The 21,790-nt window shown below is 40.3% G+C and overlaps 1 protein-coding gene across 1 annotated transcript in view; it reads left to right on the forward strand.

Moving 5' to 3' along the window:
• The window catches only part of kmt2ca (lysine (K)-specific methyltransferase 2Ca), a 502,252-nt gene that overhangs the window by 147,455 nt on the left and 333,007 nt on the right, over positions 1-21,790 (forward strand). Inside the window, exon 3 of the mRNA XM_043691052.1 lies at positions 12,158-12,240. Coding sequence (XP_043546987.1) covers positions 12,158-12,240 — 83 coding nt within the window. The remainder of the gene's footprint in view (positions 1-12,157; positions 12,241-21,790) is intronic.

Consider the following 21,790-nt stretch of genomic DNA (forward strand, 5'->3'; position numbering starts at 1 on the left):
TATTTTCCCTGGGTGGGGGAGCACAGAACTAGAGGGCTTAAATTTAGGGTGAGGAGGGAAAGATAAAAAAAGAGACCAAAGGGTCAACTTTTTCACGTAGAAGGTGGTACGTGTATGGAATGAGCTGCCAGAGGATGTGGTGGAGGCTGGTACAATTGCAACATTTAAAAGGTATCTGGATGAGTATATGAATAGGAAGGGCTTGGAGGGATATGGGCCAGGTGCTGGCAGGTGGGACTAGATGTTTGGGTCGCGATATCTGGTTGGCATGGACGAGTTGGACCAAAGAGTCTGTTTCCGTGCTGTAATCTCTGAATCTATGAAAAACATTTACTGAATTAACATTAACTACTTCACTGGACAGGGAATTCCATAGAATCACAACCATATTGGTGAAGAATTTCGTTCTCAATTCAGTCCTAAATCTGCTCCCCCTAATTCTGAGGCGATGTCCTCTTGTCCTAATTTCACTTGCCAACAAAAACATCTTCTCTGCATCTATCTTATCTATTCCCTGCATAATTTTAAATGTTTCTATAAGATTCCCCCTCATTCTTCGAAATTCCAATGAATATAATCCCAGTCTACTCAGTCTCTCCTTATAAGCCAACCCTGTCAATTCTAGAATCAACCAAGTGAACCGTCTCTAGTGCCAGTACATCCTTTCTCAAGTAAGGAGACTAAAACTGCAGGCAGTAGTCCAGGTGTGGCCTCATCGGCATCCTATACGGCTGCAACATAACCTCCCTCCTTTTTAAACACAATCCCTTTAGCAATGAAGGACAAAATTCCATTTGCCTTCCTAATTACCCGTTGTACCTGCAGCCTACCCTTCCATGATTCATGCACAAGGACACCCAGATCCCTTGTGCACAGCAGCTTGCTGCAACTTTTTAGCATTTAAGTAATAGTTTTTTTTTACTGTTATTCAAACCAAAATGGATGACTTCACATTTATTAACATTATATTCCATCTGCCAGACCTTTGCCCGCTCACTTAAAGTATCTATGTTCCTCTGTGAAGTTTCACTGTCCTCTGCACACTTTGCCACTCATCTTAGTGTTATCTGCAAACTCCGACATACTACATATGGCCCCCAACTCCAAATCATCTAGGTAAACTATGAATAATTGCAGTCCCAACACTGATCCCTGAGGCACACCACATTTACTGATTGCCAACCAGACTGGCACTTATTTATCCCCACTCTTTGCTTCCTGTTGGTCAACCAGTCCTCTATCCATGCTAATGCTTTACCCTTAACACTATGTATTTTTATCTTTTACAACAGCCTCTTGTGCGGCTCCTTATCAAAAGCCTTTTGGAAATCTAGATACATCATGTCTACTGGGTCCCCATTGTCCATTGTGTTCATAATGTCATCTTAGAATTCCAAAAGATTAGTTAAACATGACCTGTTCTCCACTAACCCGTGCTGTTTCTGCCCAAAAGGACAATTTTTGTCTAGATGCAGTGGTATTTCTTCCTCGATAATAAGACTCTAGCATCTTCCCCATTACAGAAGTTAAGCTAACTGGTCTATAATTTCCCATCTTTTGTCAACTGCCCTTTTTTAAACAGTGGTATCAAATTTGCTGTTTTCCAATCTGCTGGAACTGTCCGAGTCCAGCAGATTTTGGAAAATTACTACAAATGTATTTGCTATTTCTCCCGCCAAGTCTTTAAGTTTTCTGGGATGCATTTCTTCAGGGCCAGGAGACTTGTCTATCCTTAGCTCCATTATCTTGCCCGTCATTACCTCTTCTGTGGTAATGATTATTTCCAAGTTCTCATTTACTGTTGTCTCTTTGTCAATTACTGGAATGTTATTAGTGTCCTCCACTAATAACAACGCAATACCTGTTCAATGCCTTGGCCAATTCATCATATCCCATGATTAAATGCCCCTTCTCATCCTCTAAAGGACCAGAGTTTACTTTAGCCACTCATTTTCGATTCGGAAATTTATAAATCTTTTGCTCTGTCTTTATATTTTGTGCCAATTTTTTCTCATGTTCTATCTTATTTTTCTTCATAGCTGTTTTTGTGGCTTTCTGTTGACCTTTAAAGCTTTCCCAAACTTCTAGTTTCCCCCTGATCTTGGCCACTTTGTATACCCTCTGTTTCAGTTTGATCGCCTCCCTTATTTCCTTAGACACACATGGCAGATTAACCCTTTTCTTACAGTCCTTCCTTTTCACTGGAATATACTTTTGCTGAGCACTTTAGAAAATTGCTTTGCAAGTCCTCCACTGCTCGTCAGCTGTCCCACCATAAAGTCTTTGTTTCCAGTCTTGTAAAATTTTGCCATTATGGCTAAAACAATAGGATGAGTACATCTGTTCACCATCAGGTGTAAATATGATAGTAAAGAACCGTGGAACAGACATAGAGTGAAGAAAATGATTAGTTCCTGTCAAATTGGATCCAGTGAAATTTGCTTCAGCTGCACAGATGTTTAAAACTTTTTTGAGGTACTGATATGTTCCCTTTTAAGTGATAATCCTAGCCTATAGTCTCCAGATAAGTAGTCCTGATTAGTTCAAACTTTGTTTTGCATGTCTCAGATGTGGATAAGTGGTCACTTTATCCTTTCTGTAGCATTAATCTTAATCATAAAGATTGGAATCAAGATTGCTTCAGTTATAAGATTAGCTTCATTGTGATTTGAGTAGCCATTCAGTGCATTGTTACATTTTTTTTTGTACATTTGCATGTCTTCCATCTGCCTTAGAAAATCTATCACTCTTTCATCAGTGTTGCTGAGTCAAAATCTTGGAATTCTCTAACAGAATTGTGGTTTTACCTACACAAAATGGGCTGCAGCAGGGCAACGAGGGATGGCCAATAAATGCTGGTCCAGTCAGTGAACGAATCAGCAGGAACTTTGTTGATCACGATAAGAATAATAACAAATTTGAAATGGAAATGCTGAGGTGATAACTTGCACTTCTATCGGATGAATTTCTTGTATCACGATCAATGAATGTGATGTAATGCTTAGATACTGTTTGACACCTTCTGTAGCTGTGCTGTCCTAAACGCTATCCTACTGTTTTGTTTATTCAACTTGAATGTTTTGCTTTTCAAAGTACTTAAAGGTTGTGCTTATTCGGGAGAAAAAAGTAACTAATTGTAAAGTTCGTGCAATTTGGTTTATTGTGGTTAAATAACTCTTAATTGCTCTAACCTTCTCCAGTCTATGAACATTAGTTTTTTATTTCATGTGATGTGGAATCCTTTGAAATCGTTAGCTGGTAATATTAATTAAATCGTGATAGCTACTTGATTAGCATCAGAATTTACTTTGTTTTGAACCCTTTATTTCTGTTTGGTCATTGTAATGCTGCTGCAATTGTGTATTTTGTAATTGTTTGCACAATGTCATCAATAGAAAAGTACTGTATTGTATAATTAAAGTTGTTATGACACAGGGATAGTCATGGGCGGCGCGGTGGCACAGTGGTTAGCACTGCTGCCTCACAGCGCCAGAGACCCGGGTTCAGTTCCCCCCCTCAGGCGACTGACTGTGTGGAGTTTGCATGTTCTCCCCGTGTCTGCATGGGTTTCCTCCCACAGTCCAAAGATGTGCAGGTCAGGTGAATTGGCCATGCTAAATTGCCTGTAGTGTTAGGTAAGGGGTACATGTAGGGGTATGGGTGGGTTGCGCTTCGGTGGGGCGGTGTGGAGTTGTTGGGCCGACGGGCCTGTAAGTAATCTAATCTAATCATTCAGCCCAAATTAGGCTCACCAATTAGGCTGAATTCACAACAGTGAAATTAAAACGTTTGACAGCCCAATTGTTCCTAACCAAATTTTAAGAATAAAAGATATTAGACACCAAATTTACAACTGAAATTAACACTGTGTTAAAATAGTTAACTTCAGGAGATTAAAGCTAAACAATAAAGTAATCTAATTAATATCTATCTTTTAAAAACACTCTCTCGGACAGACAGACCACAGTTAAGGGATAAATTAGAAACCAAATAAGAATTGTAATTTACTTCTTTGATAACCATTGGGTGGCATGGTGGCTCAGTGGCTAGCACTGCTGCCTCACAGCACCAGGGTCCCAGGTGCGATTCCAGCCTTGGATGACTGTGTGGAGTTTGCACATTCTGTTAGTGTCTGTGTGGGTTTCCACTGGGTGTTCCGGTTTCCTCCCACAGTCCAAAGATGTGCAGGTCAGGTGAATTAGCCATGCTAAATTGCCCATAGTGTTAGATGCATTAGTCAGAGGGAAATGGGTTTGGATGGGTTGCTGTTCGGAGGGTCGGTGTGGACTGATTGGACAGAAGAGCCTGTTTCCACATTGTAGGGAATCTAATCTAATCTAATTTTAATGATGAGTACCAAGTCTTCATGAAATTCCTTGAACAATGTGTTGTATTCCAGGCACATAGGATTGTATTTGCTTGACTTCCAGAGTCACTGGACAATGCAAACAGATTCCAGCAAGTTCCAAGGAATATTCACTTTTTTTTAACCTAGTATTCTTTTCTTGAAGCTTTCAATACTACTTTAACTGATAAAACTAAAGAGAGTAAAATTCAAAGACAGTTTTTCTAGTCCAGCAGCTTCTGAGCACACAGCCTTCTAACCTCCAAAACTAGCTCAGTGTATTGTTTTGCTTTTGTCACATCCTCTGTGAATTGAGCACAACGCATCCTGGTGTTGAAATGTCTGCACTGTTCTTAGAATGATAGTTAATCTGTGCAATTATCTTTCCAGGCCAGTTCCCATATGCAAACATCAGCTTGTTCTTTTACTATATAAAAAAAGTTGTTCGAAGTTTGATATTCAACTTCATCTCTCAGTTCCAAACCAAAAATAAAGAGAAACCGCAATGATCTCAACAAAATGAACAGTGGATGTTTCAGCACAAAGTTTAAGTATGTTCTTGCATTTACTGTAAGAGACAGTAATTTTAGGATGAGTCTCACCTGAGCCTTGTTCAGTATCAATTATATTTTTCATAAGTTAGTATTTAAATAGAAGTTACTGGATTTTAAATGAATAGGATAGGTCTGAAGTAAACTTGTGTGTTTTTGAGAGGATTATTGTAATATGACACACTGTTTGGATTTATGAATCTGTGACAATTTTAAATCTTGCAGTTATTATTACTACCTTACGAGAGAACATAGACAAACACACTAGTTGCATATTCAAAATTTGTTCTACCATTTACTTCTGTCTGGAAATAATTGGGACTTTAACTATGGACTTTTATGGAGTCTTGGTAGCTGTACTTGGCATAGCTGGTGAAAATTAACTTTAAAAAAAGTTCACTGGTTTGTATTGAGTCCAATGATTATTAATTTAGCAACTGAATTGCCAATGTCTATCTTCATATCCAAGAACATACTGATTAGTATTCCAGTTTATTCAAGTTCAGTCTGTTGAAATTCCCCCAATCGAAGGTCTTATGTCTCCCAATGACTGATTGGAGTGCTGCTGCTTCTCGAATTCAGTCAGATTCTAAATTGTTAACTTAGATGAGACAGACAGTTTGGGTGCTAAGATAAAAAGGGAACAGTTAGCAGACTTCAGTAATGAAAGAAGCTGCTTTTTTGCCATAGACTGGGAGACTTTTAAATGAAGCAGGGGTGGCCTTTATATAGAGGCTTATTAAAATCATGAGGGGTATAGATAAGATCAATAGCAAGGGTCTTTTCCCTAGGTTGGAGGAGTTCAAAGCTAGGGAGCATTTTTTTTAAAACAGGTGAGGATAAAGATTTAAAAAGGACTCGAGGAGAAACTTTTTTTTAAAAAAGAAAAAGTGTGGTTTGCGTGTGGAATGAATGGCCAGGGGTTGGGGAAGAAGTGATGAGAAAGTGTTTACTATATAGACCTACACTTCTATTATATTCCAGTCACCAGAGAAGTTTTCATTTTAGTCTGTCTAGTCTAAAGCTAAGTGTCAAGAATAAAAGCGTTTCGAAGAAATGTATTATGTTTGAAAAAGGGAGAATGAACTAAATTGATGTATAAAGTGCTCAAAAACTAATGTGCACTCTGTTTATTGGTCCTGTAAAATTGTGTGTGAAATAGTAGCACTTTTGGTTGAGATGGTTACAATAGTTTTGATGCGTCTTTTTCTCTGATGTGCTTCCAGTGAAATGTAAGCTTGACTCTAAAGTTCTGTACCTCGTAGTCCTTGCTAGTTCTGTTGCTGATACAGCAAGTTTGGCTGCTCAGCCTGGGCAGCATCCTACCAAACTATTCATAGTAAAAGATACAATTGGATCAGCTTAGCTTAGTCAGCTGGAAGGCTGGTTTAGGATGCAGAGTGACATCAAGAGCACAATTCATTCTTGTACCACTGAGGTCACAATGAGGTGGGGCACCCCACCTTTCAACTTTGCCCTTTGCCTGAGGCATGGTGATCCGCAGGTCAAACTTACTACTAAAGATCTCTGTATAGGTGTCTACAGTTCTTTAGCACTATAAAACCATAAGACCTTGGAGCAGAAGTAAGCTATTCAGCCCAGCGTGTCAGTTCTGCCATTTAATGAGATCATGGCTGATCTGATAATCCTCAGCTCCTCTTTTCCCATAACCCTTGATTCCCTTACAGATTAAAAATCTGTCTACCTGAACATTGTATATACTTAACCCAGCCTCGACAGCCCTCTGCAATAAATCCACAGATTCACTATCCTCATCAACTCTGAGTGTGACCCCTTAATTTGTGATTATAATCTTTGGTCCTGGATGGTCCCACAAAGAGACAATCTCTCAGGATCTACCCTGTCAAGCCGGCAAATAATCTTTTTTTTCTTATTAACTGACTAGGCCTGCATTTATTGCCCATCCCTAATTGCTCCGAGGCAGTTACGAGTCAACCACATTACTGTGGGCCACATGTAGGATAGATCAGATAAGGGCAGCACTTTCCTTCCCTAAAGGAGATGAGTGAACCAGATGGGTTTTTTGAATCATAGAATCATACAGCATGGAAACAGACCCTTCAGACAAACTAGTCCATGCCAACCATGTTCCCAAACTAAATTAGTCTTGCTTGCATTTGGCCCATATCCCTCTCAACCTTTCCTATTCACGATGCCTTTAAATGTTGTAACCGTACCTGCATCCACCGTTTCCTCTGGCCATTCATTCCACACGCAAACCACACTTTTTCTTTTTTAAAAAAAGTTTCTCCTCGAGTCCTTTTGAAATCTTTATCCTCACCTGTTTTTAAAAAAAAAATGCTCCCTAGCTTTGAACTCCTCCAACCTAGGGAAAAGACCCTTGCTATTGATCTTATCTATACCCCTCATGATTTTAATAAGCCTCTATATAAAGGCCACCCCTGCTTCATTTAAAAGTCTCCCAGTCTATTTTTGTAACTCAAACTCTTCAATGCTGGCAACATATTAGTAAGTCTTTTCTGAACTCTCTCCAATTTAATAATCTTCCTATAGCAGAGCAACCAGAACTGCATACAGTGGACTAGTTGGGCCGTAGGGCCTGTTTCCATACTGTAGGGAATCTAATCTAAATAATACCACTAGACCATCACCTCCCCATTACTCTGTCACGATCTATTGAATTTGTCTCATTACACATCGCAAAATTCAAAATAGCCTGATCCCTGGTTGGATCTGCAATATATTGTTCTAGGAAAATACCCGGATATGCAAGTGTTGTTCCTTTTGGCTGCATCTGCCCATTTGAAATTCCCAATCTACACAAATTAAAGTCACTGATGTTTTGATGAACTGCCTTTTATGTTACATGCATTCATTATCCATTGATTTATTATCTGCCCTAAGAACAGAGAGAGTCTAGGCTATTCCCACTTGTCTTTTCCCCTTGTTAGTTCTTCCTACACACACGAATTCTACATCTTCCCATCCAGTATAATTGTTTGCTGTCATACTTATTCCATCTTGTACAAATAAAGCTATCCCAGCACCCCTTTCTTCCTGTCCGTATGAAAAGTTGCATACGCAAGAATATTCGGTTCTCCGTTTTGATCTCTTTCTAACCACGTGTCTTTAATGGTTATAAAATCACCAGCCTTAACCCTTATTTCAAATACTATGTGTATTTGATTACCTTTTCCCAGACCCTTCGTGCAACTGAGCTTAGGTTTTCTCAGCTTCAAGTGATTCCATCAGTGTTTTAACCAAGCAGTACTTGTCGGATATTTTGAACTAAATTCCTTCCACTGATGTAACAGTTCTAAACTATCTCCCTTTCTCAGGGACAATAGTTTTACACCAGGTTCAAGAGTGTAGTGCTGGAAAAGCACAGCAGGTCAGGCAGTACCCGAGGAGCAGGAGAATTGACGTTTTGGACGTAAGCCGTTCATCAGGAAGTGCTTTTGCCTGAAACGTTGATTCTCCTGCTCCTCGGGTGCTGCCTGACCTGCTGTGCTTTTCTAGCACCACACTCTCGACTCTGATTTCCAGCATCTGCATTCCTCACTTTCTCCACACCAGATTCAGCCAAGACTTGTGCAAACTGAAACTTAAAAGTTTTTTCCCATATTATGACTTGCCCCTAAGGCCCACAAAATTCTGGAATATTTTAAGTGGAAGCCTGAAGCATTCCACTGTTTGTTTACTTCATTGGTTTAGTCTCTTAATGTAAACAAATCCCCGTTACTCTTCACAAAATCTCTCTAATGGTACATTTTTAAAAGAAATCATCACGGCTACAGAAATACATACAAGTTAAATGCCTTCAGATACTCAGAAAACCCACATGCTATTTCAAAAATCCAAAAAAGCCGATAACACAAATCTCACACCTTGCATTACAATTATCATATTGCCCCCCTCCTTTCAGTGCAGTATTTTGTTTGTTGGTTGTCACCAGTTATTGTATCCTCCCAGAGAAGTTAAAAGTGTAGATTCTACTATGAAACTTGATATTATAGTGGTACAGATTATCAGCCACAGGTAAATCTAGAAAATCACTCCTAAATTGAAGGCCAAGGATTAGGGAATATTATAAATTGAAAACCAAAAATACTGGAAATACTCAGCAGAGCAAGCATAATCTAAGAAAACTGAAGTTTTTCAGTGTGATGATTCTTAAGAGAACCGAAGTAACTTTATATGAGCAGCCAAATCTTTGTTCAAAAGTTATCGTCGTTTTACCAAAGAAGGGAAAATTTGCATTTGATGAAGGCAATTTTTGAAAATCTGTGAAAGATCTGCATCCTCAATTAGAGTTTAGCTTTTGGGGCTGCCTGTAGATGTCACAAACTTTTAATAAAGCAGGGATTCATAGATGGCCATGGGGTCAACTTCAACCTGGTTGAACTTGTGACGTTTGAAAACCTCAGATTTTAATTTGTGTGAATTTGGATGACATAACAAGGAAGGTTGAGTTCCAAGAAAATTAAGAAGGATTTGATTTAAAAATCTACTTGTAAGGAAAAGGCTGTAAGTTTGCTGTGATCTCAAGAATAGAGAATAGATGAATCTTGTGGTCAAAAGCCATGATGATCATTAGGTAATACACAGATGTTTTATCTGTGTATTGTAAAGTCCACCAGAACTTGAAGGAACAATCAGAAAATTCCCACAAAATCAGAAGGGATATCATTTGTTCGGTTGACAGCAGCTGGGAAAAATAAAAGGCAGTTGGTACATATGTCGTTTTGACATAACCTTTAAGGTTGATTGGTTGTCAGTGCACCCATTTGAGCTGAGAATTTGAGCCAGCGTTGCACAAGTATTGTTTTCTGTTGCAGGTGTTTGAATCCCTTACATATGTAGGTTGCGACAGATGGCCTGCAGAACCTAATATGTGCTGAAACCATTGTCTTGATATTTGTTTAAAACATGTTTCTATTTGAGCCATATTTTCCAAATCAAACAATGTGAAAAAAAATTTATATTTTTCATCTGGAAGTCTAGCTATTGAAAGAGCATCTTAATTGCTCATGTAACTGAATGTGCCAAGTCTTCATTAAATATGTTTAAATTACCAAAGCAACAGTGATGTTCATCATCACAACAAAGCAGCCTACCGTAATGCCAGTTCACTTGGCACAGAAAAGTTTCCCTGGTTAGTTATACGATAATCAGTTCCAGCCAAGTACAGTAGCTCGTGAGATAGTTTACTTCAAGGAAATTGCTTCCATTGAATAGAAGGTGAGTAGAATAGCAAAGAATAAAAGTATTGAGATAATAGTAGCCATTAATATAGAACTCTGCTTGGGTATTACTGCACAGCAGCTCAGTAGTGTAGATTTGTATTAGTATATCATTCAGCACTAAGTAGGAATTATCTGACATTTGAGTAAGGCCTTTGGAGTGAAGACCATGATGAGGTAATATGCAGGTTTGTACTGTGTATATTTGCTAACAATCCAATAGAGTTGTGACCCAATTATATTAAGTTTCAAGATTGCTATAGTTCTGTGAGGTGAATGCTTTGGTTAGATATTTTTCCTCTGTAGAACTCAACTGAACAATGTCTCTGCACTTGGTATCACCAAATATCAAAATTATTGCTTCAACTGTTGACACTGTGGTTGAGACACTAGCATTAGCCACATCACAATACAGGAAAAGGGAGAACAATTTTGGGGGCTTTCTTAATGGCCAGTCAAAGGGGAATATGGTCACATGGTTCCAACCACAGAATGTTTTGTGCTATTCTAGGATGAAATTAAGGATAGAGACAGACTTGAGTGAATTAGAATTTCTTTCCTCTATAATGTTGTGAAGCTGGTAAAATACATTTTAATTTCCACTGTAGATGCACATGCAATTTTATAAAACATAATGATTATGTTGAATATGTAAAAGTTGAAACTATTAAGTGAGCCAATATATTTTTCCATAATGAATTTTGCTTATTCGTCACTTATTTTTTTGATTCACTTGTTGGATATTGGCATTGCTGGCTGGATCAGCATTTATTGCTTGTCCCTAGCTGCCCCTGAGAAAGTGATGATGAGCTGCCACCTTGAACTGCTGCAGTCTGCGTACAGTAGATAGACCCACAATGCTATTAAGGAGGGAATTCCAAGATTTTGACCCAATGACACTGAAAGAATGTCGATATATTTCCACTTCAGGTTGGTAAACAGATTAGAGGGGAACTTTCAGGTGGTGGTGTTCTCATGCATTTGTTGCCCTTCTCTTTCGAGATGGAAGTGGGTAGCGAGTTTGGAAGATAGTGAATATCTACAGTACATTTTGTAGATGATACACAATGCTGCTACTAAGTGTTGATAATGGAAAGAGTGAATCTTTGTTAGTATGGTGCCAATCAAGTGGGCTGCATAGTCCTTGATGTTAAGCTACTTGAGTATTGTTGGAGCTGCACTCATTCAGGCAATTGAGTATTACAACACACTCCTGACTTGTACCTTGTAGTTGGTGGACAGGCTTTGGGGAGTCGGGATGGGAATTACTCGCTGCAGTACTCCTAGCCTCTGAGCTGCTCTTGCAGCCACTGTGTTTATGTGGTAAGCCCAGTTGAGTTTTTGATCAATGGTAAGCCCCCAGGATATTGATCTGGAAAATTCAGTGATGGTAACTCCATTGAATGTCAAGGTGGTGGTTAGATAGTCATTCTTGGCATTTGTGTGGCATGAATGTTACTTGTCACTTTTCATGTCAAGCCTGGATATTGAGCTTTACTTGAAAAAAAACTGCTCTCCTGAATGCTATTGAAATAAAAATGTCAACTCAATCACATTTTCAGAAGTCCAGTATCTTTCCGGTCAGATGCTCCAACATTCTATGACTGATTAATGTGGTTTAAAATTAGAGGTAGTGAGCTAAATGTCAATAATTTCAGTTGATCATTGAACATCACTCGCTAACAAGTATGATTGCCCACCTAGGATATTCCATCTCATTGTTCTGCGGATCCTTGCGTATCTGATCTTAGAGCTACATCTCCAACCACAGGTTTTTTTCTGGAGTTGGAGTTGGTCCTAGACCTTGAGATTGTTGACGTTCCTTTCTCTGGTTTCTTTTCTGTACTCTCTCTCGCCATTAGGTGCTTGGAGAATTGTATTCCTTCACACAGGAATTTCCTCCAAGTCCGTTTCTTCTGAACGATAGCCTTCTAGAAAAGCATGTACAGATGGAGAAGTACCTACTTGTTCCCAAGTTTGATCCATTCCATCTTATGGTAATAAGTAAATAATCTTGCTACATCTTTTAATCACAGGCCTCGGAGCAGGGGGAAGACGGTTATTGAGGATGAAGACAGTATGGATGGATTGGAGGCAACAGAAAATGCAATGGAAACAGGTAAAAATTTACTTATCCTGATAAGTTGAGTTTAAAATAATGTTTTCTTAACAAGTTGCATGTTAGGCTTGGAATTTGCCAGTAAAACTGGAAAATGTCAAACTTTTTTCTTCAAGTTGAAGCTCATTCAAAGTAGCTTCATTACAGAGCAGTTCTCCATCAAATGTTTTAAGTTGGAATAAAGCAAAGAACTGTGGATCTGGAGATCTGAAACAAACAACAGAAATTGCTAGAAAAAATTTCAGTAGTTCTGGCAGCATCCATGCAGAGAAAAGAGTTTCAAGTCTGTGATCCTTCTTCAGAACAGACTTTTCTTCTGAATAGAGGTCACAGGACTCTGTTTACAAAGTTTTAAACTATTTACTGTCCACAGTGTGCTAATCTAATAGATACTGAAGATATAAACTAATTGGAGCAGAAAATGTTGAGTGGATTGATTAAGTGTTTTGATAGACTGATTAAAAAAAAGACTACTTTGGATTGCAAGTGACTAATCAATTTTTTTATTTGAGAGCGCAGAAAGGATTAGCTGATTGTTATTTATATTGGAAAAAGAAAAGCTTTGGCAAAGAACCAACGTTGAAAGTCAGCATAACTTGTATACAAACAGAAAAATTATTTGTAGAAAAGGGAAAACAAGTTCTCTACCATCTATTTTAAATTATACCATGTCTCTCCAACCAAAGGACCCATGCTGCTGTTCTACTATCATTTTGGGTTAAAATCCTGGAGTTTCTTAATCATCACAATTGTGGGTGCACCATCACTGTGTTCAAACTGGATGCCTACTAGTACCATCACCTTGACAACCAGAGATGGGCAATGTTCTCAAAATAGGCATTACATTTCTCATGTCAGCTTGAAGAATGCTGAATACCTTCCAAAAGCTATTGTTAAATTGCATCCACGAGCATGTGAATGTTTCTAATTCTTACAAACACTGTATTGCTCAGTGGACTGTTATTCATTGTGAAAGCTAAAATGTTGCAATTTATTGAAGGCACAATAAATGTTATACTTCTCAGATATCTCTTGTGTGTATTGACTGTAAGATATAGGAACAAAATTAGGTCATTTGGCCCATCGAGCTTGTTCCACCATTCGATCCTGACTGATAAGTTTCTCTATCCCATTCTTTGACCTCCCTATAACCCTTGATCCGCCTAGGGTGGCACAGTGGCTCACAGCACCAGGGACCCGGGTTTGATTCTAGCTTTGGGCAACTGTCTGTGTTGAGTTTGCACACTTTCCCTGTGTCTTGTGGCTTTCCTCTGGGCGCTCTGGTTTCCTCCCACAATCCAGAGGTGTGCAGGTTAGGTGAAGTGGCCATGCTAAATTGCCAATAGTGTTCATGGGAGATGCATTAGTCCGGGGTAAATGTAGAGCAACAGGTTTGGGGAATGGGTCTGGGAGGGTCGGTGTGGACTTGTTGGGCCGAAGGGCCTGTTTACACACCCTAGGAGTTCCCAACAATTCTTCTAATCAAGAATCTGTCTTAAAAACCCTCAAAAACTTGGCCTCCACAGACTTCCATGGCAATGTGTTCCAGTGTTTCACTGCTGTCTAGCTGTAGAAATCCCTCATTATCTCAGTTCTGAATAGTTGTTCCTTCACTCTGAGGCTGCGCTCTTTGGAACTAGTCTTTCTTCTACTTAGTGGAAGCGTCTTCTCCATGTCCATTCTATACAGGCCAAATCTCTTCTCCTTCCCTCCCAAATCATCCATCTAAAATCCATCCCGAACAGAGCCAGAGTCCTCAACTCCTCCTCATGTGACAAGCCCTTCATCCTTGGGATCACTCTTGTAAACCTCCTGTGATCCTCTTCCAAGGCTAGTGCATCCTTACTTAGGTATGTGGCCCAAAACTGCTTTCAATATTCCAAGTGTGATATGAACTAGAGCCTTATACAGCCTCAGCAGTACGTCCCTGCTCTTGTGTTCTAGACTTCTTGAAACAAATGCTTAACATTGCATTTGCCTTCCTAACTGCCAGTTTAAACCTGCATTTAATCATGGGAAAATCTTGAACTAGAGCTCCCAATTCCCTTTGTGCTTCAGATTTCTAAAGCCTTTTCCCATTTAGAAAATAGTCCAGTCTTCCTTCGAAAGTGCATAACCTCACTTTCCCACATTGTATTCCATCTGCCACTTTCTTGCTCACTCTCCTAACCTGTTCAGATTCTTCTGCAGCCTCTCTGCTTTCTCAACACTATCTGTCCAGCATGATAAATACACACTGAGAGAAAAATGAAAAAATACTAGACAGTCAGCATGGCTTGAGTGTTTCTGTAGATGGGCATTTCTCAGATTACAGACAGGTTGCAAGTGGCATTCCCTAGGCACCTCCATAGGCTGTTGGGACCCTTGCTTTTACTGATTATATAAATGATTAAGTGATAGGTGTTGAGGGCAGAATCTAAATTTGTAGATGATTCAAAGCTACAAGAGAATACTGAATTGCGAGGATGATGCTGAGCAACTTCAGAGGGATATTGACAGGTTGGCCAAATGGGAGACGCCTGGAAAATACATTGCAATGCAGAGAAATGTGGGTTAATGCTTTTTGTGGGAGAAAGAGAGAAAAAGGCGCGAAGATTTACTTTGAGGGGAGAACAGAAACAGAGGGACTTTAGGGTTGGAGTGCATAATTCCCTAAAGTGGCTAGGCAAATTGAGACAGTTGTTAAGAAGGCTTGTAGGATTCTTGGGTTTAATGATAGAGGTATTGTGTGTACAAACAAGGAAATGATGCCACCTTCTAAAAGTCATTGGTCAGACTGCATTTGGAGTATTGTGTTCAGTTCTGGGCATCCCGTTTATGGAAAGATTAAAAAGCCCAGGAGGTACTTCAAAGGAGATTTACTGGAATGGTATGAGGCTTGAGGGATTTTAAATACATGGAAAGTTGAAAGAAATTGGGCTCATTCTCCTTGGACAGGGAAGATTAAAGGGTGACTAATTGAGATGTTCAAAATTATGAACAATTTTGACGGTAAAAAAATGTTCTTTTTCTGCTAATTGGTATGTCAGGAACTAGGGTCACAATTTCAAGACTGTCAGCAAGAGAAACTTGAATTTCTCTTGAGTGAGATGAGAAACTTTACTGAGGGTTGTTAGGATTTGGAATGTGCTGCCTGGGAGACTGGTGGAGATGGGTTCCATAGGAGATTTCAAAAGAGAGTTGAATGTATAGTTGAAAATGATATTAGAGGGCCACAAAGTAGCTCCTTTTTGACATGTCTCAAAACTCCAGTTACTACTTGGGCATTTCATACAACAGTTCAGTTATCCAAACTTGTGAATTCAAAAGCATGCACAAAGGTTTACCAGGATGCTGCCTGGACTGGAAGACTTGTCTTACAAGAGAGGTTGACTAAGCTGGGACTTTTCATTCTGGAAAAGAGGAGGAAGAGAGGTGACCTGATCGAAGTATACAAGGTAATAAGAGGCATGGATAGAGTTGATAGCCAGAGACTTTTTTTCCCAGGGCAGGATTGACTGGCATGAGGGGTTTTAAGATATTAGGAGAAGAGTATAGAGGGGACTTCAGAGGAAGATTCTTTATGTGAATGCATGGAATGTGTTGCCAGTAGTAGTGGTGGAAGCAAAGTTATTAAGAACATTTAAGCGACTGCTGGACATGCACATGGACAGCAGTGAATTGAGGGGTGCGTAGTAAGGTTATTTTGTTTTAGATTAGGGTTAATCCTCAGCACAACATCATGGGCCGAAAGGCCTGTTCTGTGCTGTACTTTGATATTCTGTGTTCTAGACCATTTGTAAGTGATGAATTTTGAGGAGATAGAGCTCGCGAATGGGATTGGCTGGGTAGGTCTATCGGGAGATGGAACAGGCATGATTGAATAGCTTCCTTCTATACTGTAAAATTTGATTCCAAGGTAAAAAGGGACTGTGAATTGATATTGCATGCAAAATTGGATATGTCTGGTCGTGTGAATTCTAACTGTATTACCTAGCCATGTTAACCTATATTTGTGTCTGGAGCGCAGTGCTATGAATCACAAGGAACTCAATTACTGTGCTGAAGCAAAGGTTGAATGGAGCATGGCTGTTGAAGAATTTTAGGGTATAGGTTTGCTCGCTGAGCCGTAGGTTTGATATCCGTACGTTTCATTACCTGGCTAGGTAACATCATCAGTGGCGACCTCCCAAGTGAAGCGAAGCTGTTGTCTCCTGCTTTCTATTTGTATGTATAAACATATAAATAGAAAGCAGGAGACAACAGCTTCGCTTCACTTGGAGGTCGCCACTGATGATGTTACCTAGCCAGGTAATGAAATGTCTGGATATCAAACCTACAGCTCAGCGAGCAAGCCTACACACTAAACCTCAACCTGAGCTACAAACCTTGTTGAAGAATTTGTTAATGAAGTGAGTATTCTTGTATATTTTATAATTTAAAAAGACTAGTGGGTGGCACTTTATCTTTGCAGTATTGTTTGGATGAACTGGTTGAAGAAGTTCATTGAGAGTTGGCAGGTTATGCTGTAGTTATACAGGGCATTGGTAAGCCCGCACCAGGAATACTTATGAAATGTTGCTCTCTTTCTTATGGAAGGATGTTAATGTATTGGAAGTAGTTCAGAGAAGGCTTAATAGACTAATACCTGGAATGTGATAATTGCCTTATGAAATAAGGCTTACAGGCTAGGCCTGCTTCCTCTGAAATTTAATGGCCCTAGGAATAGTGGATGCATTAGTGGTCACCTTCCAAGATTCCATAGATTGCAGGACCAGACCCTGCAGAATGGAGAGTAGCTAATGCAATCTCTATATTTTTCAGAAGTGAGGCAAAAAGAATGCTGGGAATTATAAGACTAGTCAGCTTGATGTCAGGAGTGAGGAAATTAATATCAAAAAGATTAGAGCCACACAGCAGGGCAACAAGCCATTTGGCCCATCATGTTTATGCTGATCAACAAACACTAATCCCATTTACCTGCATTTGGTGTATAGCCTCCTATGCCCTGACATTTTAAGTGCTCATCCAGATTAGATGAGATTACTTAGTGTAGAAACAGGCCCTTCGGCCCAACAAGTCCACACCGGCCTGCGGAAGCGCAACCCACCCAGACCCATTCCCCTACATTTATCCCTTCACCTAACGCTATGGGCAATTAAGCATGGCCAATTCACCTAACCTGCACATTTTTGGACTGTGGGAGGAAACCGGAGCACCCGGAGGAAACCCACGCAGACACGGGGAGAATGTGCAAACTCCACACAGTCAGTCGCCTGAGGCGGGATACTTCTGTAAAATTATAAGAGTTCTTGCCTCTACCACACACACACTCAGACAGCACGTTCCATATTGACTGACCCTCTGGATGAAAAAAAAATTCTCAGATCTCTTCTTTCTTACTTCTAAACTTAAACTTATGCCTCCGAGTTTTAGATACACCTTCCATGGGGAGGAGATTGTCAATGTCTACCCCATCTGTGCCCCTCATAACTTTGCATACCTCAACCAGGTGCTCCCCCTTGGCCGCCTCTGCTCCAAAGAAAACAAAACCATCCCCTCCAGTCTCTTCCCATAACTAAGACTTTTCATCCTAGACAACATCCTGGTAAATCTCCTCTACAGCCTCACCAGAGCAGTCACATCCTTCCAACAATGTGAAGACCAGACTTGCCCACAGTATTCCATCTGTGACCGAACCGATATTTTAAGTATCTGTAACAAGACTTCTTTACTCCTGTATTCAATGCCCCACCTAATAAAAACAAGCAATCCTATATGCTTACTTCACTACCTGATCTACCTGTACTGACACCTTCAGGGATCTATGGACTTGTTTCATAGGTCTCTTTGTTTCTTAATACTCACTAGGGAATCACCATATATTGTGTATTCTTCTTGAAATAACTCCCCAGAAGCTGGTGTCCTGTCACCAAGTCATCCTTTCTTCATATATGGAGAGTCCTTGACGTTGATCCAGCTCCGTCAAAGCCAGCTCTCAGAATGAACGTGAAGTCTGGCACTCATGTTTTTATCTGTCAGCCAGGGCTCCCTGATTGGACCAGATTAACATGTCCAATCACTCTGAGGTCCATCTGGCTGACCTTGTTACAATCACTACACTTTCTTAATTAGACTTCCAAAAATGCATCGCCTCACACTTATCAGGTTTAAGTTCCATCTGCCATAGTGCTGCACAATTTAGCAGCTGATCAATATCAGACAGTAACCTGAGACCATCCTGTTCACTGTCAAGAACATTAACACCAATTTTCATGTCATCTGCGAACTTACTAGTCAAAGTCTACATTCACATCCAATTCCTTAATGTACATAAGAAATAGCAAGGGTCTGAATCCTGTGGTGTATATCATTAGTCACAGGCTTCCAGTTGCAAAATAAACACTCCTCCATCATCACTCTTTGCCTCCTATCTGAAAGGGAAGTTTGGATCCACTTTGCTAACTTGCCTTGGATCTTAAGGGCTCTTACTTTTTGGGTCAGCCTTTTATGTGGGATCTTGTCAAAGGCTTTACTGAGTTCCATGTAAACCATACCAACTGCACTACCCTCATCGATATATTTAGTCACCTTTTCAAAAAAGTTAAGTTAGTCAGACAGGATTCCCCTCTCTAAAATTTGTGCTGACTATCCCGAATCAATACCTGCCTTTCCAAGTGTTGATTAACCCTGTCCTTCCGAAATTGTTTTTCATTAATTCCCCTAACAATTACATCAGACTATCTGGCGTAATTACCTGACTTATTCCTGCTGTCCATCTTGAACAAAGGAATCACATTAGCTATCCTCCAGTAATCTAGCACTTTGCCAGGGACCCAGAAATCTCCTCCTTGACTGGAATACATCTCATCACACCCTAGGACTTTATACACCTTTATGCCCCCTAAAACACCCAATGCCACCTCCTTAGTAATCTTAGTCTCCTTTGGAACCCTATCATCCGAACTGAAATCCCACCTTCGATGTCTTTCTCTTCTGTGAAGTATTTATTTAAGACTTCACCCACATCCACTGGCTCCATTTACAGAATGCCATTTTGGTTTCTAATAGGTTCTACTGGTATCTTGGTAATCCTTTTACTCTTAACATACTTTTTAAAAAAAAGACTTTGATGGATGGGATCAAGGAAAGCTCAAAGATATTTCAAGGCTGATGGAAAAGGATAGACCAGATCTAAAAGTTGAAGTTCTAAATTGGAGAAAGGCCAATTTTGATGGTGTTAGGCAAAAACTTTAGAAAGCTGATTGGGGGCAGATGTTCGCAGGTAAAGGGACGGCTGGAAAATGGGAAGCCTTCAGAAATGAGATAGTGAGAATCCAGAGAAATTATATTCCTGTTAGGGTGAAAGGAAAGGCTGGTAGGTATAGGGAATGCTGGATGACTAAAAAATTGAGGGTTTGGTTAAGAAAAAGAAGGAAGCATATGTAAGGTATAGACAGGATAGATCAAGTGAATCCTTAGAAGAATATAAAGGCAGCAGGAGTATACTAAAGAGGGCAAAAAGGGGACATGAGATTTCTTTGGCAAATAGAATTAAGGAGAATCCAAAGGGTTTTTACAAATACATGAAGGACAAAAGGGTAACTAGGGAGAGAATAGGGCCCCTCAAAAGATCAACAAGGAGGCCTTTGTGTGGAGCCACAGAAAATGGGGGAGATACTAAGTGAGTATTTTGCATCATATTTACTGTGGAAAAGGATATGGAAGATATAGTCTGTAGGGAAATAGCTGGTGACATCTTGCAAAATGTCCATATTACGGAGGAGGAAGTGCTGGATGTCTTGAAATGGGTAAAGGTGGATAAAACCCCAGGACCTGATCAGGTATACCCGAGAACTCTGTGGGAAGCTAGAGAAGTGATTGCTGGGCCTCTTGCTGAGATATTTGTATCATCGATAGTCACGGGTGAGGTGCTGGAAGACTGGAGGTTGGCAAACATAGTGCCAATGTTTAAGAAGGGTAGTAAAGACAAGCCAGGAACTACAGACCAGTGAGCTTGACATCAGTGGTGGGCAAGTTGTTGGAGGGAATCCTGAGGGACAGGATGTACATGTATTTGGAAAGGCAAGGACTGATTTAGGGATCGTCAACATGGTTTTGTGCGTGGGAAATCATGTCTCACAAACTTGATTGAGTTTTTTGAGGAAGTAACAAAGAGGATTGATAAGGGCAGAGCGGTAGATGTGATCTATATGGACTTCAGTAAAGTGTTCGACAAGTTTCCCCATTCGAGACTGATTAGCAAGGTTAGATCTCCTGGATTATAGGAAGAACTAGTCATTTGGATACAGAACTGGCTCAAAGGTAGAAGACAGAGGGTGGTGGTGGAGGGTTATTTTTCAGACTGAAGGCCTGTGACCAGTGGAGTGTCACAAGGATTGGCACTGGGTCCTCTACTTTTTGTCATTTACGTAAATGATTTGGATGCGAGCATAAAAGGTACAGTTAGTAAGTTTGCAGATGACACCAAAGTTGGAGGTGTAGTGGACAGCAAAGAGGGTTACCTGAGATTACAACAGGATCTGGACCAGATGGGCCAGTGAGCTAAGAAGAGGCAGATGGAGTTTAATTCAAATAAATGCAAGGTGCTGCAGTTTGGGAAAGCAAATCTTAGCAGGACTTATACGTTTAATGCTAAGGTCCTAGGGAGTGTTGCTGAACAAAGACCTTGGCGTGCAGGTTCCTAGCTCCTTGAAAGTGGAATCCCAGGTAGATAGGATAGTGAAGGTGGCGTTTGGTATGCTTTCCTTTATTAGTCAGTATTGAGTACAGGAGTTGGGAGGTCATGTTGCGGCTGTACAGGACATTGGTTAGGCCACTGTTGGAATATTGCATGCAATTCTGGTCTCCTTCATATCTGAAAGATGTTGTGAAACTTGAAAGGGTTCAGAAAAGATTTTCAAGGATGTTGCCAGGGTTGGAGTATTTGAGCTATAGGGGGAGGCTGAATGGGCTGGGGCTGTTTTCCCTGGAGCGTCGGAGGCTGAGGGATGACCTTAGAGGTTTACAAAATTATAAGGGGCATGGATAGGGTAAATAGACAAAGTCTTTTCTCTGGGGTGGGGAGTCCAGAACTAGAAGGCATAGGTTTAGGGTGAGAGGGGAAAGATATAAAAGAGACCTTAGGGGCAACTTTTTCACATAGAGGCTGGTGCGTGTATGGAATGAGCTGCCAGAGGAAGTGGTGGAGGCTGGTACAATTGCAACATTTAAGAGGCATTTGGATGGATTTATGAATAGGAAGGGTTTGGAGGGATATGGGCCGGGTGCTGGCAGGTGGGACTAGATTGGGTTGGGATATGTGGTTTGCATGGACGGGTTAGACCGAAGGGTCTGTTTCCGTGCTGTACATCTCTATGACTATCTTTGGCCTACTAATTTTCTTTTTAAGCATCTTCCCACACACTCCGCACTCTGTTTTAAACGTGATGCAACTCACACATGCTTCCTCCTCTTCCTTTAAGAACTCTTGATATCCTTAGACATCCTTAAGAGAACATGCTGACCCTGAGTTCATACTGTACAATGTTTTGAAAGGCTCCCATTCCCA

This window comes from Chiloscyllium plagiosum, chromosome 5, assembly GCF_004010195.1.
Source record: "Chiloscyllium plagiosum isolate BGI_BamShark_2017 chromosome 5, ASM401019v2, whole genome shotgun sequence".
Lineage (NCBI taxonomy): Eukaryota > Metazoa > Chordata > Chondrichthyes > Orectolobiformes > Hemiscylliidae > Chiloscyllium > Chiloscyllium plagiosum.